At 37.5% G+C, this 26,908-nt stretch overlaps 1 protein-coding gene across 7 annotated transcripts in view; it reads right to left on the bottom strand.

Moving 5' to 3' along the window:
- ERC2 (ELKS/RAB6-interacting/CAST family member 2) overlaps positions 1-26,908 on the bottom strand; it is a 534,065-nt gene that overhangs the window by 120,056 nt on the left and 387,101 nt on the right. For 5 of the 7 annotated variants that reach the window (XR_012777475.1, XR_012777476.1, XR_012777477.1 and 2 more), the window contains exon 15: positions 21,861-21,995. Coding sequence is in view for 3 of the 7 variants with exons in the window: in XM_075514174.1 (XP_075370289.1) it covers positions 21,861-21,995 (135 nt within the window). In the remaining 4 variants the exon portion in view is untranslated. Of the gene's footprint in view, positions 1-4,200; positions 4,271-21,860; positions 21,996-26,908 lie in introns of those variants that run through there. The other 2 variants (XM_075514175.1, XM_075514176.1) reach the window with 2 other exon arrangements.

Here is a 26,908-nt window from a genome sequence, read left to right as displayed (position 1 = left end):
ATCTTCTTTACTGCTCTTCCATTCCACAGGAAACACAGAAGAAGTTTCACATTTGTCAAGCGATTCACTTATTTCCAGTGTATAATCAATAAAAAATAACCAAATACATACAGCTAAATAAATTCCTATGTACTTTTAATGAAAACCCTCTGTCTTCGATGGTGGGCAATTAATACCCGAAAACACTAGCAGTAGTAATGACATCTTTAAAACAAAAAGAAAGGTAACTTTGTAACTAATATAAAATTTCCCAATTAAAATAAAAACTATAAACGTCTTCCATTATGAATAAAAGCATTTTAACAGGAACGAAGACTAGTCACAAATCTGTCCGTAGTTTGCCAAACAAACATTCCTAGGGAGGCTCCTCCTTTTGTTTAGTAAAAACCAAGCTGCAGTAAAACAACAATCATGTCTCAAAATTCACTAATCCAAAATGCCCCTGGGCTCCAGGCAATGTAGCACCACCCGTTTAGCTCCTTAAGCCTAGCGCTAGTACTCAGACACTGAGAGAGAAGTGAAGTGAGCACTGCAAACACTCAGGCTCCTTATTTTTCCATTGCTTTGCATGCTACGGAGACTCCTTTCAAAGTTACCATGTTTTTTCCAAAACAGGCTAAACAGAATACCCAAACATAAAGAAAAATAAATTATTTACAAAAACCTTGACTTGAAATAATGAAAACAAAAAGCAGAACAATAGCTAATAGTTAATGTCTTTAAACATATCCTTATATAGTAACATGACCAAATTGTGTTAGGCTTTATACTGCTATTAGCAAGGACATCTTGAAAGAAAACCGTTCACCACAGCTCCACAAAGACAAAGCTAGGCACCACATTTGTTTTCAAACAGCCTTCTCCGCCTCCTCCCTGCAAACACATACGAAACGCATCCCATAGTTAGAAGTGAACAGTGAACGTTGGCCTGAGCAACAACTCAGAAGCTTTACTCTTTCGCCCATTCCGTAGACAATTTCTGCTTTGAAGGGGGTTTTTAGTGAATGACACTGATGCCTCCCGAAGAATGCCTCCACAATGACTACTAAGGCAAAATTTTAAAATTACAGACTTTATGTTCAGCTCCTAAATCCAAATTTAGCAAACTAGCTTTATGCTTTTAGTTTCCAAAACACTAGACGGCTTTTGCTGGCAGGCACAAGCTTCAAGTCCCTCTGTTTCAGGTGCGGAGGTAACCCTGCTCTAAGGATATAACAGACAATAACCTTGTCCAAACACTCCTAAACATCTTTTAAAACATCTGATTTACTTCACATCTGACAAAGAATGAAGTCTAGAGTACCGTACAAACAAAATACTGTACAAACAGGTTTGGGGTTGATTTCTATTACAGACACACGTGGACAACTTGTGGCAAAGCCCTAACTGTTTTTCCAGGTCTGCTGCTCTTCAGTGGCAGCAAGTGGGAAGGAAATGCAAGCGCTGGTGTTCCACCTGCACCCCTCAGCTGGGCCACGAATCGCATTTTCTGAGAGGCACGCGGCTTCGGTTACCCATCACAGACTGCTGTACAGGCTGAATTCTTAACACTCATCATCGCCTCCTGATTTTCTTTTTTTTCCCTTTGTAGGGGCGAGGGGAGGGGAAGAGATCCTGTTTCTAACAAGCCCCAGCCAGTGCAGCTACACGTGCTACCAGGTTTGGTGGCCAGTGAGATGGCCCCAACACCTCACCTGTTCCTTCATGAGTAACGAGCTCTCTACAACCTTACAGCACTTCCTCGTCCTGCCACCCTACGTTTCCGCCAGCATTTCACGTCACTCTTCTGTAGTATTCGAGCACTGAAGTGGTAAAGTTTACAAGGACCTCACTGATTTTTAACTTACTCCTTCCTACGCGTGACTAGAGGACCAGCCGGCACTCGTCCTCCTGAGCAGAGCACTACCTGACGGCCTCAGGAAAGCTTCTGATTGCAAGAGACCATCGGCGTGGTACCCAAAGCAATGTTCGTAAGCCTATATAATCAGGATAAAATTAGACTTGAACCAAAACAAGTTCAGAAGCTAAACATTTTGGTATCTCCGGTGCTTTTTGTTTTGTAGGAAAAAAAAGCCTCTTAAAGAGAAATCCACTCCAATTCAAAAGCATATCATTTATTTTACACTACTGTAACAAAAATTCAATTAAGATTCCCTTAGTCTCTTGATAGTCAGTTTTCAAATTCATTGTACACTTTGTACAAAAGTTTTTTTAAAACCAAAACAAATGTGTCTTTTAGACTCTAAAAGGACATTAATAGGCTTTGGTTCATAAACGAAAGTGTGTCGCAATGGAACTGCTGAACCCGTAGCTTACATCATTAAATAACAGCTACCAGCTATTTGTTATACCACCTTTGCAGCGCTCCCCCACTCGCAAAGAAACAGCAAACAAGTTATTTGTCAAGGGTCTGGTATATAACGATACCAGATAAATTATGCTGGCATTTGAACAACAGAGGCAGAGAGGAATGTCTGTTTTTAAACTGGAAATATATATGGGCCTGGAAAATAAACAAAGATCTGCTCTCCACACCCAAAAGAGAAGAATGATGCTGACAAACAGCTGAAAATTACACTACTTTTAAATAACATCACAAACTGCTATTAAAATATCATGCAGCTGCCGCTAACAGAACTTGCTAATTACTTAAAACACAACACTAAGAAAACCCATAAACCTTTTTTACATTTTTATGTGAAAAAGAACAATTCCAGATTCTTTTTAAGGCTGCTTATTTTCAGGAAAGAAGAAAGTGTAACAAAAAAAATTTAGAATATGAGTCTCATCCTTTCCTACTGTTACCACACGCAACGTGCGTCCATAAACACGGAGGTTATCTACACATACAACCTGTACAAGCATGACATTTAAAACCGAATCAGAAAGCATAAAACCACAAAAGGTTTATAACTATACTCTGATAAACCAAGGTTGCTTTCTTTTAAATGTTACTGGTATCACAGGGCTCATTCTTTTATTTTACACTTGTTGAATCTTAAACTTCTCTATGATAGAAAGCTTCAACAGTTTAGTTTGTTTTGGTTTTTTGTTTTTTTTTTTTAAAATACAAATTATTCATTATGGATAGCACAAATTTTGCATCTCACAACTATTCTAAAAAGTAAGTATGTAAGAACAAAAAGTATCTTCGAGGTTTTATTCCTGTCAAATACGACGACTGACCCGTAACGTGGCTTAGAACACTACTGGAAACAAAACAAATCATACAGCCTTCGACTGGGGGTGACGGGGGCCAAGGCCATACAGAGTAGAGCACGGCAGCTTTAGTAACACGCTCGTCTTCCCTTATGTGAGCAGGTGTTGCTCCTCTAACAGTCCCATTGCAGTAAACAGAATTGCTCCAGTACGAAGCAGCGACACGAGCAACGTTTCCTATGAGCAAACCACCAGGCCTGACGGTCTTAGCAATGTTGAGACCACAGCGACCACGAGCTACGAATTACCTACAGCTTCAAAGGCAAGCAGCGCAGAAGTGGATCCACGCTGATCAATAACTGACAGGCAGTGACAACGCAGCACGTGCTCATCACCGAGAGGCTTACAGTGAGCTGCACTTCGTGCTCTTAAATGTCACAACCAAGTTATTGTGGGGACGTTACTCCACCAGATCATTTCAGGCAAAGAGCACGTATTGCACAGACAGATTATACGTTCCTTACTAAGCATCTGCTGCTTATTTTAAAATTTCACCAAAACATTTTCGCTTAATAGGTAGTCTCATTTTTTCCATGCATATTATATATTCTATTCCAATAAAGTTGTATGCTTAATCTGTGGCAAACTTTTTTCAGTATCAAACTTTCATACTCATTCTGCAAAGATATTACAGTTTTCTCACAGGGATTTTCAAGATGATATAGCAGATTAATACTAGTTTAAAGAAAATCTTATCTACTGAAAACAGGAAATTGTTTAGACAGATACGAACAGACACAAATACACTCCTTTTCAAGTCCTGTACCTACCTACGCCTTTAGCCACAACAGGTTATGAAAAAAATTAAACCATTAGACCGTTAAACCATTAGACATAGTTTCTCCTTGTTCACTGCATATGAGAAAACATTTTTTACAGGGTTCACAAACACACTTGGCCAGAAACACCCAGCTCCGTGCCGTTTAAAAGAAAACAATAGAAATTAGACTGCAACTTGAAAGAGATAGAAAAGAGAGTTTCTCACCCCTCAAAACAAAACTGGAACTTTGGTTTAGAGGAACGGCTATGCCCATATACCCTCCTCGTCATCCTGCGTGCCAGACATTAGGAGATGCACAGAGATGTTAGCGTTGGGAAGAAAGGAGAAAAGGTTAGTTACTTTGGTGCATATAAAATACAATTTTCTTGGCTGTTAAAAACATGATTTTTTTTTTTTTTTAAATGTAAGCCAGCAAAAACAACTGAACAAGTTTGTGTTACATATACAAGAATGTGCACCTATAGCAACCAAAGAAACAAGAACAGTGACGTAAACATTCTTCCCACCCAGTTAAAACAGTGTGTAGGAAGTAGATTATAAGATTAAATATTAAAAGATTACCTATTTTTTAATTGCACGCAATTCAAACCAACATTGACAGCAGAAATAGATCAAACCTTATAAGTAAGCAAAGTAATTACTATAATCAAATTGTCTTACATTCTGTTAGGTTAAAAGATACAAAACTGCTGAAGAATCGAAAAATGTATCATTAGCGAAGTACACTTTTCTAACAAGCTATCAATTAAATCCAGCTTTTAAGCAATCCTTAAGCACTGCACATTGCTGAATACTATTAGACAGTTTCCCTCCTTTTTTCCATTTTTGAACCATTAGAACTACTCATTTATTTAGAGTTTTCATGATAGATAACTTTAATGGCAAATACAAAAAAATCATAACAATTTCATGATTTTTTTTTTAAAAGGGATTATTTTACTGTAGATAGGCTGAAAGCAGAATGTCTGTCTTTACATTTATTATAAACTCGAAGTTACAAGGATCAAAATAAAAAACATGAACTAAACCAGGAGAGTGAAATGTTCTTCCCTGGATACGTTTACTGAAGATTACGGTTTTTATTATGATTCTTTATCTATGCACACACAGATGCGTATGTGCGTATCTGTATCTATGTATAGTTCTACTGTGCCAAATTCTGATGCGATACTCAAGCTTCTAGAACACTGAGGTGCACAACACAATGTTTTTCATTTAACTCGGCGTTTCAAAATCAAATAAAAGCTTATCATTTTAGATATCCTTAAAATTCACCCATTAATATTTTAGAAACATAAAAAAATTACATTCTATAGTTTCAAAACTTTGAAAGTTAGCTGGTGTAACATATTGCTGGCACTTAATTAAATCTAAAAACTAAATAAAATGAAAGGCAATTAATTATGATTGAAATGGACAGGAATTTTCGCCTGAAAATATACACTGCCAGTATCACTACTGTTCCTAGTCCATTCTTGGAATAAAAAAGAGCTCCCAGATGTCAACTGTTATTAAAAACCAGATGTTAAGATAGATTTCTTGCATGTTGCTGAATTAAGTAAAGAAATCTGACAGTCCACTATAAACTTAGCTATCATTTAACACAGAAGAAATGTGGGTACATTTTTTACAGTTAACTTGGAACCCGTCTTAGTTCTAAGGTCTGCACCACTACGCCTCGGAGCAAAGACAGAGGAAGGCCTGAACGATGTTCTTTAGTTTTGAAACAAAGGGGCAGATTCGGTAAAGCTTCCAGCGAGCTGGGTCCGCCTCACCGAAAACAGGAGCCCTTCCCCTGCGCTCTACAGGAGCCACTTCTACTCGGGCCCCGCACGCTAATTGCGGTGACTTTGAGGCTGACAAGAGTCTGGCCAGAGCAAAGGCTGAAGAAAGACCGGAGGATTTCTTTTCCGCCGAGCAGTTTGATCCTATTTCACTAACAGAACGCATTAGGTTAATCTTTGGTGATATCTTTAAAAACAGCAAAAATCAACAAAACGGGCAACTCCGTACGTTTCCAAACCACTCCTCCTAACTACATACAGCTGGCTTGCTGTGCACTGAGCTATAATTCTTCACACAGGCAGACGTTCATTTTTACTTCAATTATTTGCGTGATCTCTTTTTGGCAGAATTCTAGAAGAGTTGAAAAATTAAATATTGTCAAATATTTTTAAAGAGTGTTATGGGAAATTACAGACTATATAGGTTGACACTGATCCTGATATACAATAAGCAATAAATTAAAAGCTGGAGCTCAGTTAATGTCAATCAACATCGCTTTATTGAGTACCGGTCCTGTCAAAATAACTTTCTATCTTTTTCAATTACATCAAGACTCTTTTTGATAAGGTAATTGCTTTGAAATAATATGCTGAGATTTCTGTAAGGCATTTGATTATGTGCCACAAGACACAGTGTCAGCAAAATTAGCTCTATATAGAATGAATGTTGCTGGAGAAGGAAGGGGACCTGCAGATATCTTTTCTCATCCCAAATTTGTTCTGTATTCCCATGATCTGAAAGAAAAGTCTGACAAAGACTGCTTGGAAAAGTGAACGTGTTTGGGATTAGCTGAATAAATGTTATCAGCCGCATATGCGTAAGATTGAAGTCATGTATACAGTGTCATCGCTTGAAAATGTAGAGGGCAAACTGAGGAGGCAGGGGACTGCATCTGAAATCGATGCTATCGAAAAGGGCTTTACAGATCATGGTGGAAGTGAACACGTGATACAATGTTGAATTTACAAGGACAAATACCGGCAGAGAAATAAAAATCAAAAAGTTTGTTCTATCTCTATGCAGTAGCATAAGACCGTTAATAGAACTACACACCCGGTGCTCATGTCATACTCTTGTGAATATTTAAAAGACTGTAACCAGATCAGGAAACAGCTACAAAATCATTGAAAAATAAACTTGGCAGTGAGAAACAAAAGAGACTCAACCTACCTGGTCGCTCAGAAAATACTAAAAGATTGTTTGATCTCCACTAACACACACATACAGGAAAGGAGACCGCTCTTTTCTCCAGCAGAAAAAAGCTAGACAGAGATTTATAGGATGTAATTACACTGCAAATATGGTACATATTCTTCAACAGCGCATCAGTTCTGGATGACTCAAAGATTTTATATCAAGACTTAGACACTTTCTAAAAGATAAGGCTAACCGTATTAAAAATAATTCAAAAAAATTACAGATTTAATGAAGACATTATTGATTGGTCAAGTCCAGATTATGATCATGGTCCACTTCACCTTCAACATCTACAATTAATAAAAATCCTCTTCCATCTTTTTTCCTCACATCTGTTTTAGTGAGAAGGTCTGTGCCATGATCTTAATCTGTACACAAAGAGTTTATTACAGATTTTCCAATTTTAGTGATTAACAAGTTCATAAAAAATGAATTAAACACAGTGATCCGTTTTGACAGACAACGGAATAGAAAAAACAAACCCTCACTGGATTTTAAATTTTTAATACTAAGAGCAACCTCAAAACCAGTCTCAACATACTGTCTTGTGTTAAAAACCTGTATCTATATAGTATTTTGACTTGACTTATACCTACCCCAGAAAATCTGTTCATATCTCATTTTCAACTCCACACACTAATTATTTATAGAAGATAAATAGACTTGCACTAACCTAAGCAGAGCTCACCCACTTAGCATCGCTATCAAAAAAGCCCGTTTCATAATTATGTGCTTTATTACCTAATATGTTATTGTATAGCTAATTATGTCATATATTGATGTTAGGTAACACACTGACCTAAAAATACTTGGTGCTTGATGATAGTTGAGGAGAAAAGTAAAATTCCTACAGGTATCGGAGAATGTCAACCCTCATTTTCCTTAAAAAAATAGGATTAAACCAAAGAACCATAACTTCATGATACGTGCTGTCACTTTTTAATTTAACAGAAGCCAGAACGTGCAGATGCAAGATCTTAAAAGAATATTGAAAGAGCTCATTGATCACTTACTATTCCCATTATGCAGATAGGTTGTTTTCCAGCCTGCGCTAACTCCTTCCAGTGCATTGGATCAAAGTTACAAGACTCAGCTATCCTTGTCATTCTGCTGCCTGTTACATTTTGAGGCGTGGATATTTAATGGTGTAAATCCTAACTCAGTGTTATAGGCTTTACAGATCTTGCTGTATGGATAGGAACAACTGCCCAAAAGCACTGGATAAGAAGCACGTAAGAAGCAGGGTTGTAGTTTTCATTGGGTTTATGAATAAACTGTTCCATCAAGAAGCTAAGGTTTGGTCCCTCCGTGCAAACAGCTAATGTAAGAGAATACAGAATTCTTCACTGATGTTCTGAGACAAATTAAGTTCATTACCTATTTCTGCGTTCTTGACACACTGTGAAGCAAAACAAAAGCTGCAGTTATGCCTTATCATTTATTAATATTGGATCAGAGGCTTCCAGAAGTATGCTTAGTCTTTCATATCAGTGTGTATCCTACAGAATCATTAATCTATGGCTCTTTCAAACAATAAACGATAATCAAGCAATTTTTGATTAATGTTTGTGTACATTAACCGCTTTTTAAACTTGGATCTTTCATTGGTTTATAGGGTCAAGAATAGCAATTCAATGACAAAAACTGCAAAGCAAAATCTCAATTACAGACAAGCAAAAAAGGAAAAAAATTAAAGAAATACCATTTGAATTGATAAATTAGTATAAATGCTTAATTCTTATAAAATTATTATAAATTCAAAATATTTCAGATACGAATGCCTTGTATTTTTAGGACTGACATCCAAGTCTCTAATTTGGACATATATTTAGGTACAGTACGGTGGTATAAGCTCAAGTACTACGAAAGCCTTTGTACATGGGCTATTTATAGATTATTAATTCGTTGATTTTCTCTCATCCTTTTGCTAGTCCTTTCTTTTTTCTGTGCTGCTACTTATCATATTTGCTTAACGTCTTAAAAAGAAATATCTGGTGTTACTAAATATGAGTTACTGTTCTGATCCAACTGCCACAAAACCTAACGTTAAAACCTCAAAACTTGGCTTCAAAGTAGCAAGATGAGGAACTTAAAGAATAGTGCTTGGAAAACACGACACGCAGATGGAGAAAGCTTGTATAAAGATGTCTTTAGCTGAAAATACAAGTTTTGCAGGCACATTTCTCAGCCATTAATTCTTTAAGGTTCAGCAGTTTCAGTAGTAAATTTGAGACGGCGGCCTTCAGATGAAAGGGGCCACATTACCCAGCAGGTCAGAAACAAAGGGTAACTTGAATCATGGTCTACATGATTAAGTATATCTAAAAAATTTTAATAATCAGATGCCAGAAATTAGAAGCCTATTTGTAACCATTCTGCGTACAGCATACTCTTGATTACTGGTGAGTGTGAATAGTTGCAAGAGGTTATATTTAGCAGTGTGTTGCAACAGCAGCAGATCTATAGCCAATACAACCGGTACTGAGAATCGGCATCTGTAGAATCCGCCTATCTTGGGGGTGTGTTCTGGATTAATTTTGCTCTGTCTCCAAGACTGAATTCCCTTTAGCAACTTCACTATGTTGGGGGACCTGCTGGAATGCATCTTTCAGCTAAATTTAATCAAAGAGGGAGAGAATTCAGTGTGCCCGCTCCAACACCGCTTCTGGATATGAACCGTAGTGCAGTAAGTGGGAACGATCAGGAGATTTGAGTCAAATCTGCACTCTCGGTCAGAACTCAAACCCTAAGGTAGATGCACTCAAAGACTGCAAAATTCTGCATTACTCTGAGGCCCGCTGGCGTATAAAATTTGGTTACCTGAAGCAAAGAATGTAGTGAACCTGACTCAAAACACAGAGAGCAAATACTTCCACAAAGCTGAAGTGCAGCGCACACCCCCTCACTTTTGTGGCATGAAAGTATCTTTATAAAATCCGTTCTTTAAATACAAATAAAAAATAAAAAAATCCTAATCTCCTTTTAGACAAAAGCTTTTGCAACACAGGCAACATTAAAAACTTGATGAGTTAAGCTTTTCTGGCTCTATTCCCACAATAGAAGACCCTTCCTGACAAGGCTCATCACATTTCCCTTTCATGTGCCGGCACGCTAAGAATTAATGTCTTAACTTGGGTTAAATAAATCTAGCGATAACTTGCTCATCTCTTGAACTAACTTTCTGATGATTGATTTACGCTACTCTCCTTATTATCTATGGCTACTAATGGGTCATTAAACATGTAACTACTGGCTCTGGACTGTGAAACTGTCCTACTTACAGCAAACAATTACATTGACAAATATTAATTTCCCCTTGTGACACAGAAATCTACCTGCTAAGTAATGACATTTCTTTCAAATCAAGAACCTAGCCTGAAATCAGAGTCTTGCAGAGCTTAGAGAGACTTTTATCTGCTACTCAGCCGAGGACTGATCTCGCGAACTCTCCGTGCACAGAACAACTGACTACAGAAGAGTTTTGTGCACGAATGCTTTGAAGAACTGAGCCTGTAACTGGAAAGGGGAAAGAACTAACAGCGGATTCATTTAAGGCTTTGGTGTGTAGAGTTTTAGAAGGTCTTTATTTTATGTTTCGTTTGTATATTCAAAAAGTTGAATAAATCTTAAAGATTGCCTCAGCAATATGGATTTATGTCACAGGTCTATTCGCAAGCCATCCACAGCAGAAGGGGTCACAAGCAACCATGCATCAGCCACTTGTGAAAATGACCATAAACCCCATCTCACCATTTGTTCTATTTGTATATAGTTAGGTTAAAATCAAACGTAAACACTGGTGATGGGGGTAAGCGGAAGGTTGTTTCTGACCACTTACTTTAAAACACCCAGACTAGCATTAACGTGAATAAGATGTTTCACCAGATACTCATGCATTCTAAAGCTTTATCACTAGATGAAGCGGAAACCCAATGCTTCTTACAAGAAGTGGTCCATGAAATCAGATTTGCAATGCAAAAATTTATGGTCCCCTTTGTAGTGAAAGCCTGTGACATGTTATCTCGCTTAAGTAACCGGTGCCAGATATGCAACTTTTGTTATCAAGTTACTGTCTCCAGAAATGCATTTTTGGCTCTTTCAGCTGGTCTAAAGACCTATTTCAGACTATGATGGTGGCAGCTAATTTTTCTAGTAAGAAATATAAGATAAATGTAAACCTCTATATAAGTGTTTTATATTCTAACACACACATTCGGGGAAGTGAGGGGGAGAGGTTTCTATAGCTAAACATGATCTCAAAAAATTCTTCCATATGTGGAAAAGACTGCAAAGCTAACATATAAATATAGATATATATAAATATACACACAGAGCAGTATGTATACATTTATATCACATTCATTAAACCTCAAAACATAAAATAAATTCATTTCTGTAAGCAAAGGAGAGGTATAACTTTTCAATATACAAAATCCATCTCCTGGAGGTATCATAGACAGCAAAACCTATTTTCTACTTCTTACTTTTAATACAGCTCCAGTTAGCTCAAATTACAAACTGAATATAATTAAAACGTATATGAAAAATTATCTGGCTACAATATAATTACAATTAAGAGGCAGGAATAACAAAAGCATTAACAAATATTATAAACCTCCATTGGCTCTTACTTAAATGAGAAACCTTGAGTAGAGCACAATGTTTGTAATTGTGAAACAGCAGTCTATCCAAATCAAGAACTAGAGTATCCCTGAAGGACAGAATCAACCTCAGAGCAGACTTCCAAATTTCAAGGCTCGCTCTTTTGTTCCATCGCAAGTACAAAGTAATCTACAGTGAAATTTAGGTTTGAAAGCAATTACAGTATCCTCAAAATCTGGGCAAGCCTCTGTGGAAGACTATTTCAGTTTTAAGGTAAAGTAGATAGAATACCCAGGCAGATGTCAGAGGCAGGAAAAATTCTCTGTATCTTCTGAAATAAGCATATCATAACACTTACTGCCTTTTGGGAAACGCTTAGACAGAAATTACATCCTCATTAGAAGAGGATATTTGCCACTCAGTAGCGTGTTTGTAGTAAACAACACAAAAAGGATTTTATTGCATTCGGTTCGACAAGTCTGAACAATGTGTGATATGAATCACAAGTTCTTTGTTCCGGAGGGAGAATATGTTGTAGCAAAGATGAAAAATTAGAGGAAATACTTAAAAATGTGAAAGTATTTATAAGACTAATTCGCACTGCACTCCTGAGATCTCAAACACTAATTAATCCAGCACAATACTAGTTATTTACAGCAGATATGCCTGGGATTGTTTATCCTGAATGTACCGACAAGCAAACCTTGCCCTGCCCAAATTCCTAAATTAAATAAATCCATGTGACTCCAATGAGCTTAGTGCAGGCTCAGCACTGTGCTAATGCAATTGCGTGCTTCCTGGCAGCTTGAGGCACCAGCAGAACAAGTTCACATACATTTAGTGAACAGACGAGCAAGCTCACACCTGCCCAAATACAATGTGTAAACATAAAATAAAGAAACACAGATAATATTAAACAAAATCTGGGTCAGGGAGGGAGCCAATAATTCCAATTTACTGCATTAAACAGCCATATCATATCACTTCTTTTATATACCAAAATGTACTGGTGCTTTGGGTTTTCCCCTTATTTTTGTTTCTTCTTTCCTCAACAACTAAAAGACAAGGTTTTAATGTTGCAGAAAACTCCCAGACATGATATTTCAGTCTTCCAGATACTAAGCTTCTGCTCAGATTGAACTTTCTACTCACAGTCTAAAGAAATGTGAAGAATTTTACGCTTTTCAAATAACCAGGGTTAACTGAATAAGCTAAAATAATCTGTTTTGTTTTATGTTTATCCTCTCTTTAAGTTGTGTTGTTTGGTTTTGTGGTTTGTTTTTTTTTTTAAAGACAAACCCCAGTTTCAATATTCCTGAGGCCTATTCAGGAGTTTGAGGTTGGCAATTTTCCAGTATGGCCACAGAATGTAAGGCATTGTGCTAACAGCCAGGGCTGCCAAAATACACAAAGTAGCATGCACTCCTTTCCCCTAAAATTATATAGGGATCAATACAGTGATTTGCAGATCAGGATCCAGACACTAAAATAATAATCGTTGTTTGACTGTCCTGTGGCTCTGATTTCAAAGTCATCCACCTCAAACAAAATCCCATCTGACCTGTTCGGAGTTTTTCACATATCGTCTTTCAGCAGCTCCAAGGATATTTAGCAGTTCCAGCTGATGAACAAAGACCTGTTGCCAAGACCAGTCACCACGTTACAAACCAATAAACACTTTTTTGAGAGCACACGGCCTTCTTCAAAAAGCTAGTTTTTAGTGGCACACTCCTCCTTCGCAACAGTCAGATAGTTGTCAAGTTTCGTGCATCACGCGTGTGATTTCTTTTCTCAAATGAGTGAGTTTACCAGCAGATTTAAAAAAGTCTGTTTAAAATGACACATATTTAATCCTAAGCTATCAGATAGTTCTTTAAAAGCTGACTTTCTGACTGGAGAGTGGCAGTAAGGGAAGCTTCATAGATACACAGTGCCCCATCACTGTCCTAATAAGGAGGACTTTTCCTTTAGATATGAGGATAGTTCAGAAAGCTTGAACTATCTTTTAGGCCTCTTTGCTGAGATTTCAGAGTAATGGAAAACTTGATGGTGAGTTTGTGACAAACTACTTCTAAACACTACCACCTTATAGAAGGGCCATCAGAAATGTTTTAAACAGGAACAAAATCCCTACGCAGCCAGAGTGGATTAAAAGATGTAAAAGGACATGCTACATGCTTATGACACCACGTGACATTCCATCCTCAGTGACAGCTTCTAAGAAGAGGGCCAACTTTTTGGAAAGCAGCCAGTTCCTACAGCTTTATGGCATGCCCTATGATATTCATATTTTTCTTAAAATCAGAGTCTTTTTAATGAGAATATCATCTCTCATCATAAAACAAAATTAACATATATTTGTAGCCTGGGTGACCATGGAGTAAAGCATTCAACTTTGATTCCACTACAGCTTGGGAATTCAGGAAACTCTTATGAGATAAGAAACACCTTACATTTTATGTCTTTAAAAATCTCCAGTACTATGGGAAGAAAGAAGATTTGATAGTTCTTATAATCATCAGGATTGGCAATAAAGTCCTGAAGTATGAGAATTCTTTGGATGTTATAACTTCAGTCTTCCACCGTGTGGATGCTGAATCATGTTCCTCCATATGCCCTCTCAAATAGCATAACTTCCTACTAAGAATGCCATCAAACTAACTTAAGTATATCCTAGATGCATAACATATTATAGATTACCTACAGAACTTCTTTTAAGTCCCTTTTTTATGTAGAGATGCTGCTTTTAATTTAAATAATCAAGTACAGTTATTTACTATATAGTCCATAAGCAGCAACTTGAACTTAGGACCTTTCAACCACATAGCAAAGATCTCATGAACTTGAACAAGAAAGTCCGGAGCGATAGCAGAAGAACGCTATTTGTCATGTGGAGACTATCCCAGAGTTAGAGATCTGTCATACGTGCTAATACGTTACGGACTGTTTCAGAGACAGCAAGGAACGTAAAATGCCCACAGAAATTACTAGTAAGTGCGTAGGGTGACTAGAGCCTGCAACTCGGGACAGGATACAAATATGGAGGGGCAGAAAGGCTTCTGAGATTAGAAAACCAAAGGGAAAGAGATGTCTCAATTTGACCAGACTTGTGGTGAGCGAGACAGAATTCCCTGTTGGTTAGTAAATTACAGGCCTGTTAGGATACTAAAAGTGCAAGAAAAAAAGGGCAAAAGGACTGCAGTACAGTAAGGCAGCTGTGGCGGGGAATACAAATGTGCTGATTCCTATCAACTTTCACTAGTAACAGCAATGGCTTCAAGAGCACAGTCACTTGTGTGACACAAAGCGGCACTTCCTTCAAAACATTTTCAATACAAGGAAGAAAAATGAAAGATGATGTGGGCAACTGAGGCCAAGAGAAAACATTGTTAAGGAAAAATAGTAAGTATGTTGTGCTGGTTGTGGCTGGGGTAGAGTTAATTTTCTCCATAGTAGCTGGGATGGGGCTGTGGTTTGGATTTGTGACCAAACCAGCGTCGATCTCCCAGGGATGTTTCCGTCCCTGCTGAGCAGCGCTGGCACAGAGTCAAGGCCTTTGCTGCTCCTCACCCCCCCACCAGCGCGGAGGCTGGGGGGCACAAGGAGCTGGGAGGGGACACGGCTGGGACAGCTGACCCCAGCTGCCCAAAGGGACATTCCACACCCTACGGCCTCATGCTCAGCGTATAAAGCTGGGAAGAAGAAGGAAGGGGGGGACGTTGGGAGCGATGGCGTTTGTCTTCCCAAGTCACCGTTACGCGTGCTGGAGCCCTGCTCTCCTGGAGATGGCTGAGCACCTGCCTGCAATGGGAAGCAGTGAAGGAATGCCTTGCTTTGCTTTGCTTGCGTGCGCGGCTTTTGCTTTCCCTGTTAAACTGTCTTCATCTCAACCCACGAGTTTTCTCACTTTTACCCTTTCAATTCTCTCCCCCGTCCCGCTGCGGGGGGAGTGAGCGAGCGGCTGGGGGGGCTGAGCTGCCGGCTGGGGTTAAACCACGACATATGTAGAGGTAAGAAATAAGAGAGGCAGGGAGCTGGACAGTAGGCTTTGTGATGAAGTCCACACTACGGGACAGGACAGCTTCTAAACCTGGAAGTTCACATTTATTTAGCCATGGGTTTTTTTTGTTCCAGATAGATCTTGGATGTAATGATCCAGATTAGATTACTGTAATGCACGCTACAAGGGGCTGCATATTGCAACTCCTTGGAAACTGAAGCTAGTACAGAATGCTTATTAAGCTCATTTTCATGCTATGAGTATTACACCCGCACTCCAGGTTACACACTGACTGCCAAAATGTTTCCAGGTGGAATTTAAGAAAGATTGCCAACTCTGAAGCCAAAACTGAAGAGAATAAATTTAAGTTTTTAGTGCAAAGCTGCAAAATTATCTTTTTTCCAAGTTTTTTAAAGACTAGTAAAAATGGTTAATAATGCAATGTTATTGACATGGCAGTACTCAATCCCCAGAAATTTATTTATATCTAATAAAAATCAGATGCACCAACATAACTAGGGACCACATCACGACTCACTGTAACGTGACCATGTGCATGGGCAGAGGAGAGTTAGAATCTTGCTACTGCTTGAGAAGTTTTCTTACATCTTCCCCAGAGTTTAGGTCCAGACATACAGGGCAAAAAGGGTTGCCAACTTATACCTCTCCCTAAACAGAAGAGCAAAAAAAGAGGGGATAAAGGCAAGAAGTGGCTGGAAACTTGGCTTTGCTCCCTAGCAGCAGCCAAAAGACCTAAACACATCCGTTGCATCTGAAAAAAGGTGCCCAACTAGTTCTTTCAGGAGAAGTCGGAGATCCTATCCTTTACTACGTCTAGAACTATGCTGCCACATGCTGCCCGTAGCAGGATATGATACTGAGTAACAGTTATAACAAAAACATGATCGTTAAAACAAAATGTCAATACCTGAACCGAACAGCACCACGTAAAAAGTACGCGTAATTCAAGCAGGATGTGTGTGTAGTCTTCTTCCAAGAGACTGGTGGTACACCATTCTCTTTAAAGGGGGTAGACATTCACAGCGGCATACATACAGTGTTTTACATCAGTAAGTGGGAATGTCTTATCCTTCCTTACAAATATGTGCTCAAATGTACATGTACATGCTTTTACAGCCATATATAATAACATACATGTATTTCTCTGTATAAATGTAGCATATAAATTAGAAAATTCAGTATTATTCATAGAAATGAGAAATGTTTCAAGATTAACACTGGACGTTCAACTATCTCTTTTTCTCCAGAATTTGTGACAAAACTTTCAAAAATCCTCCCTAGCGTTCACTAAATTAAATGGCATTTATGTTACAACATGCACCACTATCTCGTCTCCTTACAAAATTAAAAATGCCCTCTGATGATTTGAAAGTTTATTATTTTCTCAGTTTATTCTGTGGTTTCAAACCACTAGCAGTACGTTGGATCATGGTCATCAAAAAACACGTATGTAGAATTTATGTGCAATACACTATTGAATGGGAAATACGGTTTCTATGGCACATGGCAATCAGATTGTCGTACAAAAGAATGCTCTACGGAATGGTAAAGCACACAACAAAGTAAAAAAAAAATAAAATGCATGATTGAAAAATGTAAGCTAAAGCAATGACTAGAGTTCACTCATGATTATCATTGTGCTGTTCTCAAAGATTATTTCAGCGAGGATTTTGCTATGGATCTCCTACTTGCTTGCTTTACAAGGAAACATTTGCTGAGCTAATCATTGTTCACAGTGTCTGTGGAACTGTAGGGGTGGCAGTACTTCAGGGGAACACCGACTCCAAGCCCAATGCACCAACACAAGATGAAACAAAACTACTATCATGTGCCACAGATACTCATCTAACCTGTTCTTAAAAATCTCCAAGAAAGGAGCTTCCATTACATCTATATGAAAGAATGTCCACATTTTCTTTCCACTTACAGATTCATTAGACTCATAGTAAAAAAGTTTCCCTGTTTTAATAACTAACCTAGTTATTCTTCGTATAAATTAAATTTACCACTCCTACTCTTTCTCCAGTGGGCACTGGAATACAATTGATCATCGTCGTCTTTACAACAACATTTTATGTATTAGAAGACTTATGGCTCCCCTTTAGTACTTTCCAGACTAAACAAACCCAGTTCTTTAAGCCTTCCTCACAGGTCCTGTTCTCTAAAACGCCTATCATTCTTGTTGCTCTCCTTTTGTCCCTTTCTAATTTGTCTATCTTCCTTAAAGCATGGTGATCAAAACTGTATACAGCTTTTCAGATGAGGTCTCACCAGTGCTCGAAAGAACAGACTAATTGCTTCCTGCCTCTTTTCCAGTACTACATCCATCCCAGAATTAGATCCAGCTTCACTGCAATGGCATTCCGTTGTTGCCGTATATTACGTGCAAGCCAGATTCCTTTTTCTGTGCTATTGCCTCATCAGTACATGTGACTTCTCCCTTGTAAATGGACTTGTCTTTACTGGATTTCAGATTACTTATTCTAGACTTTCTCTGCAGTTTATTGAGACTGGAGCAGCTTATTGAGCAGTTTAACTGCGCCTGCTATGCCTGCAGCTTCTTGCAGCTTGGTTCAGTATCAACAACATTCCTGGTTTTTTCTATTTTATCACCGAAATAATTTCTAAATTAAATTAAAATTAAATTAATTAAATTAATTAAATTATTTTCTAAACTAAACTAAATTAAAATAGTATTATTTACAGTTACAGCTTTTATTATTGTAATGCATTTTACATTACACGTTAATTACATTACAAATTAATGGATTTATTTGTATATTACAAATACATGGTGGGACAGTGTTAAAGGCCTTATGAATTCAAAGTATGTCACAGCTACCACTTTCTTCTTTAGCCACAAAGCCAGTTACCCTACCAAAGGAAATCAGATTGGCTTGACATAATTTGTCCTTGACAAATACAGGCAGACTAAATATAGGATGGGTATGCTATGTAACAGCCATCTAGACCTGCATTCTGTTTTAGAGAGTGGCCCAAAACTGTCACCTAGGAAAGAGTGCAAGAATAAAGTGAGTACACAGTGGTAAACAATCTCATATCTTCAAGAATGTAACGTAAAAATAGTTTATCTGGTCTAGGATAGGAACCACCAGTTGATGTAAGGAAAAGAGGGTAAGGGCGAAGCACGTACGACGTGATCTGATATACACCGAGATGGACAGACACCTACCCTCACACAGTCTGATACAGACGTCGAGCTACTGAAAATGAACAGTAACAAGACTACTGGCTTTCTATTGGTTCACTGATTAATAATTAATTCCATAACTTTCCAGGGCCTAAAATAAAGTTATTCATAAATCCCCATACATTTTATCTGTAAAGATGAGAACCGCATTTGCCTTCCTCGAGCCTCCAAGGATCTCCTGTATCCTACATGAGAGTTGTTGAACATAATCATAAATAGTTCAGAGTAAAACTGAGAATACTAGTACTAGTAAATATTCATAAAATAGCCAGTATTTTACATGCTCTGTCTTTAATCAGGTGCCCATTTCCATCATTCATATAATTTCTTAAGTTTTTTAAGCTCTTGAAGGTGTTTTGATACAGACTTTCATGATGCTTCTTATCCGTTCTCTTCCCCGAATAACCTGTTACTGTGCATTGAAAAGCACCTTCTTCACTAAAGGTTGCTCTCTTACACTGCCTTGTCCCCCCAGTTTTCTTCACACGTTTCTTGAATTAGTGTTCTTGAAACCAGCGTCTGGGTTTCAGCAACACAGAGGTTGTCATTACTTGTTTTTTCACATCTCTTGCCTTCATTCTGTTTTTCTCATTCTATTCCTCACACAAAGCCAAAACCTTTTTTATTTCATGGTCATTTTCAGATAATTTTGCCTTCTTTTATAAACTCAGCCAACTTATCTCTGTTAATCAGAAACAGAACTAAAACCAAGACAGCAAGTCCTTAATACCCTTCTCCACTTTCCGAAAGAAAAAGTTGTTCTTAATATGTTCCAAGAACTCGAAGGATTCTGTGTTCTGTTGTTCAGGTTTTGGTTTTGGTTTTTTTTTTTGGTCGGTATCCAAGAAATTGAGTTTTCTCCTACTCACCAGTTCCTGTCTTTAGTACAACTCTATCGGTCATTCTAAAAAAAGCGTAATTTGCCTCTTTGTCTCCTATTCCCAATTAAGTAGTCTATCATACAACCCATTATAACTTCACCAATGTTCTTCCCTTTTATTTCTGCCCAGACATTATGAACTTATAAACTAATTTAGTATCAAACAATGATTCTTCATATAAAAGCAATGTTTTATTTATAAATATACTTGCTTCTATAGACTGTTTTTCCTGCTCCAGATAAAGACGTACATCAATAACTTTCCCCCTTGTGCTACTGTGACTGAGTTCCTCCGAAAACTCCTACAGTTTTCAACTCTCACTCGTCGTAGTAGGCTGAAGAGGCATATATTGAAAAGAAGTCTATCTTAAAATTTGAAAGTCATCTTCAGGCCAGACTCCATCCACAGCTGACAAGCTCTCCACTTACGAAGCATATTCCTGTGCAACGCAACAGTGGCACCCAGTATCAGCTGGAAACACATGGCACGCTGGCAGCATGGCTTACATAGGTGTTTTAATTTCAAAATAGAAGTTTGCTTCTTGAAATTTCATTGACTACGGCTTAGCTTCTTTCCTTTGCATTTCTTGTGGTTTAGCATTTCATACACACACACACGCACGGGTGGACACACACACACACACTATTTTTTACCATAACAAATTTTTAACAGTATCAGACCCAGACACCTCAGAAAACAATTATGAAAACATGTTCGCTGGCAGATGGGTATTTTAAAGATGAGATAAAGTTGTCACTAGAATTTGAAATAATATTTTGGTGTGTATCTATACAAATATAATGTATATTTTATATAATTACATAATGAATTAAAGAATTTATTATTTTCAATATAACTTTATAATGATAACTAGCCATAACTTATGATTACTAATAGCTATAGCAATACTATAGCACTATAGCATTATTTTCAATATTATAACTATAAAATTAAAGCAGATACTTTATTTTTGGTGGATTTGGTCTTTAAGCTTTCCAGAAATAAAAGCTGCAGCATTTTCTGTTGGAAATACCTGTTTCAAACACATCAAAACAATAAACTTTCCGGTCAAGGTGTCTGCTTCACCCAGTTGTCTACAAACCAGAAGTACTGAGCTTGCACACTGGACACTTAGCAAATCTCTGCCTGTTGCCAGCACCGTTATCTGAAAAACCACATTAAAGTATTCCAAAAGACAAAGTGTTGGAATGCCAATAAACCACAGAACATCAGGACCTCCTCATTCTAAACACACACGGGGTAAATATTAATTTAAAACTATGTGACAGTAAACTGGTTTTAATAATTTCGTATTTTAATTTCCACTTACTTTCATATCATTAATATTCTAAAATATTATCAATAAAAGCAAATGAGTTACGTATTTACATTTTTTTAAAAAAATGTTTATTTGTAAACAAATATTGACATTTACAAAATCAAAACAGCGTTGGGCGTACGGCTGTTTTCTCACCCTGGGTGGAGGAGAAAAGGCTCAATGCTAGCGTGCTCAATTAACGTACTCTAGAAGACCATGTTATCAGGACAGTTATTTGCCCTTTCTGAAACACAGGACTCTAAGAAGAATAATATTCTAAGAATAACAACACTGAATTACTAAGCATTTTTTAAATAAAACACCTCTGGAATTTGGTTTATTTTGCCTAGTTAAAATGCATGACTGTTGATTTTAAGCTTTACCTGCTATTCGAAAGCTTCAACAGAAAGATACTTTCAAATACAGTTTAGAACCATTGGTTTACAAGTTGCCAAAGGGAACTGCTGCACAGGTTGTTCAAAACAATGATTAATCCATTTACTTTAAATAAACAAAAAATTATTCCAAAAAGTGCATTCTTCTGAAATCACTAGTAATCACTAAGTAGGAGACTTTTCACTGATTTTCCACTGAAAAAGTTGACTTATGAAATGCTGAAAATTGCTGCAAAACTTCTAAAGAAAGATAAGGAAGAAAAATACAAGACACCAGCCAAAAAGACAAAACGTTTGAATTGTTTCAGGGACGGAAATAAATACCGGAGCTATTAGTTGCAGTTCAAAGCACTCATCACTTGCTTATTATTTCTTTGGAATATTTATTTTATCTTGAAATACCAAAACAGTAAAATTATAAAACTGAAAGCGAAAAAAGAGGTGACTAACCTGATCTGGAGAGGGTCTGTGGTTGGAGTGTTGTGGCCTCCCAGGAGATCGGTGATGGTGGTGGTGATGATGGTGGTGGTAGTGGTGATGGTCATCATCGTAGTTATCTGCCATCAGTTTCATTCTGTTTTGTGTCTAAGATGTAAAGGGAGACAATTCTGTTACGTGCTGGAATATATCACTCTAACAGACTGTTAGGAAGATCTTCGCTCCTTCTTAGCTCTCTCTTTTTTGGGGGGGGGCTGTAAGGATCTAACAACAGAAGTCCGGACTGCTGTCTCACAAAGAAAAGGAAACAGAAATAGAAAAAGATAATGAAGTATGGGAACACATCTTCTGTCTCAGTTTTCATACGAGTAGAATTGCACAAAGAAGTCAGAAAAGGATATGATCAAGGATGTTGTGTTTGAAGGGTGTTAACAAAGACATTCAGCTTTTCTGAATGTACTATTTTAGATCAGTTTCCTATTTTTTCCAGTCTATTATTATGTCTTGCCTTGTAAAGTCTCACTGAAAGGAATAGTAAGTGTACTTCAAATATTTACAGTTACCTACTGAGGCATGTCAACAACAATAAGGAATAGTTATGCTAAAAGCTCTACTTTGGTTTAATTATTTTAATTGTACACCAGGATCACCCTGCTGAGCAGTAAGTTAAAAGAATCTGAAAACCAGCTGATACAGACCCAGGCACTTAGAGAAATAAGTGATTATGGAACTTGACACATGTTCCTGAATGAAAGTAAGTCTTAGATACAGATCTTGAAAAAAAGATCAACACTTCAGCTACTGCCGTGTACAGATAATGAAATCTATGTCACCATGAGATAACAAGATACATTGCTGCTCTTTATCTCCGTTACAATTATTCCATACCATGAAATACATAGACTGGAATAATTCAAACCTTGCTCATAATACCAAAAATATCTTACTACCAATCGCCCAATACCAGTGGATACAGTACTTATTTTTTCTGTTAGTTAGGACTGAAGGCTGTCTCAGGCAAACTTGTTAACCTGTAATCGAGTTTTACTTATTTTTGCACTAACAAAACCCAGAATAAAATGCTGTCAACTCTCAAAGACCTCTTCCAAAATTAGAAGAATCAATTAGAGACATGCACAATTAATATCATGCGGATGACCGAAGGAAAGGTAGCAGTCTTAACACACTTAATGCCATCTTCAAAAATCTCACCTGAACCCTATAGGAGAAAGGTTGTTCTTGAAGGACCATTATCTACTTTGTGCCAATTCTCTCTGTGGACATCATTTGAGTTGGCCAAGCACAAACGAGTCTACTTTGACCGTAGACACTTTTGGTGAACAGTTAAGATAAAAGACTGAAATCAACTGCAAAAAGCCACAGTTTAGTTCTGCCCATGCTCCGAAGTAGCAGGATTCACGCTAACGCCAGTGAGGATGCTGGGCAAACACATCACCCCAGGACTTTGCCCAAACTAATGAGTTCTAAAGAACCAACTTAGACGAATTTAAACACAACTCATTTGTTCAGGTATGTTCCTATATTAACAGGTCTAACTGGCTTCCAGTTCAAAGTGCCCATGAGGTAGCTAGTGTCCCATAGCTAGTTATGTGGTAAATGTACTTCCAGGATTATTGTAAATTGATTTTCCTATGAGAACAATCCTATATCAAAATCTCCTTTAGGAAAATTTCACTGGTAAGTATATTTTACTAGAAAATACAAAAATTCAGAGATTGCTATTAAATTCCCCGATTTTAATGTTTTTTGCTAAAGTAGAAAAGAGATTTGGAAAAAAGCAAACCAAATATTCGTATTACACAATATCTGAAGTATAACAATCTAATGCGAGGAAACTATGAACCACAGGATCACAGGAAATCCTGATGTGTCTTTTTAGCAATTAATTTTTTTTTTTAAATGTCACAATGCTTCTCAAGCACTTCACATGATGTCCGTTAGAAGGATCATAGAAAACTATTTTACAGGAGGGGACCTGTCCTCAGTTCAAGTAAAAACAAGCAAACAACCAAACCAAACCCAAACCTTAAGGCATGCACAATAACAAGGTAGAGGAACCACAGACTGGCTGTGCACATGCTTTAGCCACTGCCAGACTCTTTCTGAGCATCTCTAGAGCACTAAAAGAGCATCTTCTCAGTGTGTTACAGAATAAATGTCCGCCACAGGTCCAGTGCTGGATTCCTTGGAACAGGAATTGCACTGGCACTCTATGGTATCATTTCACATTTTTAACGCTATATTCTGCACAGTTGGAACCATTCCATTTTCTCCCTCCCGGCTAAAAGATGGAAGCATACAGCTGTATGAATTTCAGCTATGAATTTCTACCGATTTTGCCAAAAGACCAACTCAATCTGAATCTTCATAGTTGGCCTGTTTGTCTTCAGATTCAGCGAGGAAGGACCTTTTGAACAAAAGAGTGGAAAAGATGGAGAATTAATAGACAAATAATAACCCACTTACTGTAAACAGTGTAATATTCTGCCTCTTTGGGGAAGCTCCTAACATCTTATTAGTTTATTTTCTTATCAATGAACAGCCTTAAATTTCCTACCTTTCAACTGTATTCCATAAAAGAATGCAAAAGTTAAACAAGATGATATATGCAATCCTAAAAGTGTCCCCTGTAATGAGGTGTTGGGGATTAGACGTGTCATGGGATAAGAACTGTAAATGAATGATGTCATCCTTCTAATTTGGTGCTGAAATATAAATAAACCACTTCTAACGTTTCTTCCTTTTGGATGCCAGATCGCAGTAAAATGTTCACAAAGAAATGTTAATGCTGTAGTAGGCTTCCTTTAGTGTGCCTGTTCTGGAAGCAAAATATATAAGAAATGTGAAATGAGAATTTATTTTCCACTCAAGTGATCGTCAAACCATCCAAACTTTTACATGACTCATGATTGTCATTAATTTCTTAAAATGATGCTGCATATTTTGCAAAACAGTATTTTTAAATGCTTTTTGTTTTTATTTGTTAGCTCTTCACAACGATAACTAGTATGATTTTGAGGTTCTGTTTGCCTTTGCTTTAGCTACTGCCGGAGTGCTATACTTCCACACCAAACTGTATTTTCCAGGTATGCTTAGCTTTGACTTAAGAAGTACAAAACGTGGCATAATTTCAAACTTTTAAAATCAGGACTGTTGAGGAGGATGAACGGGAGGATTTCTGGAGGAGGACAAAAGTAAAGCCATCCAGAGGAACAATACAATTCTTTTCAGGTCCTTCTCAACAAAAATCTGTAACATTCCTTCTGATTGCTTCCCTTGCTAACTCTTTTAATCTTTACTAGGCTTTGAAATGCCAGGTATATTTTTATTTGAGGAAGAAATTAATGAACGACATTGGCGCTTGTTCAGGACCCCAGGGCTTCACACCCCTACGCTTACAAACAAGCACGTACCCAAACACACAGAAAGGCGTATAGATTTCAGGGCGTTGGTTTATCAGACAGACAGTAAATCCTCGTGGTCTGGGTCCCGTACCAACCCATTAGGACACTGCTTCAGTACTGACTGCGAGGGAAAAATACCACCTACTGACGTGGTCATGCCATCATTTCCTGCAACATCTTCAGCGTACTTGAAAATTGCCTGTTCAAGAACATCCAAGACCGTTTCTCCTATTACTTTTGAAAGCACCACAGATTATTCAATATGACTCTTCTGGATGATCGGGAAACTCGGGCTTGGAATGTACAATTCATGAAAATTAGAGTGATGGTTGTACACGCATTTAAACTGGGCCATATCTAATTTGCATCATATGTTACTCTGCGCGAGTTACTCCATATCTGAAATAGTTATATTACATAGTTCAAAATTTTATTCACATTTTCCTCTCAAAACTATTATCATTGATACAGTTCTCCTGAAAATGGGGTTTCTCAAAATTTACATAGCCACAGCTCTGACAACAAAATTATCATACCAACAGTTCTTTTTGAAAATGCCTGGTGAACACCAGGCCCACACCTGAGAAAGAGCAGTTTTTCATTTGGATTTATACTAGGAAAGAAAAAAATGTCAACTTGTAAAATGCAACAATTAATTAACTGCATCTCCTACAGACCATGTATAGCCTTATTAGTTTTAGTCTAAACAGTTTCCTCAGATTGTTTTTGCTTTAAATTTATTGACTACATTCAATAAATACTGCATCTTTTTTGAAATAAAGGAACGACAGAGGAATTAAAAGCACCTTAAATCTAGGTGCACAGGTATATTAACCCTTAGGGCTTGAAACAGTTGTCTTTGATCATTCAATATCACTATTTGCTAAGCTGTCAAGGTCATGAATGGTATGTGTAACTGAATTTTTAACCCACTTACCAAAGAATTTATGATCTAGCACTGTACGAAAACTGACAGATATTTCTTGTCCTCCTAAAATTCTGTTGAGTTTAAGTAAGGATCTACTGAAGTGAAATGAAAGTCTTTGATTGACTGGTAACAGACTAAATAGCTTAACAGCAATCTGTAACTGTAAAACTATAATATTAAAGCTGTCTTTTAAAAAATATTTTAGCAAGGTGGCAATAGGGAACTATGCTTTGATCTGTCATCTGGATCAAGTTAACAACAAAACTCACATGAATAAGGTTCAAATGAGGAAAAATGGTAAGATTTGTTGCTCTGGGATATAGGTGTAATACCATTCAATAGCTATTACTTTCCTTTGGATTTTCTTCTCAATTTCTCTTCACTAAATGGAATTTGAAACATTTCTAGAATATTCACTTTCAACAGGGTAGGATTTTTCCCTATATAGTATGGGAGGGAGGCAGATATAAGGCCCACAAGCTGTCCTGGAGATACCCTGTGGTCTAATCATTAAAGCATGGAATGCAAAAATCTAGAGACCCACATTCTACCTTTGATTCTGCAATGGCCTCTTGTTGTCTTCAACGACACAGAACCTCTATTTCTTGCAATGTCACTATTTGAAAATAAGCACGCTAATATTGCCACAAAGCACTTTGAGATCTTCATGTGGCAGACATTAGTTCTATTCTTCCTGATTTTTATTA

Source organism: Mycteria americana, chromosome 11 (genome assembly GCF_035582795.1).
Source record: "Mycteria americana isolate JAX WOST 10 ecotype Jacksonville Zoo and Gardens chromosome 11, USCA_MyAme_1.0, whole genome shotgun sequence".
NCBI lineage: Eukaryota > Metazoa > Chordata > Aves > Ciconiiformes > Ciconiidae > Mycteria > Mycteria americana.
This window is presented reverse-complemented; position numbering and strand designations above follow the sequence as displayed.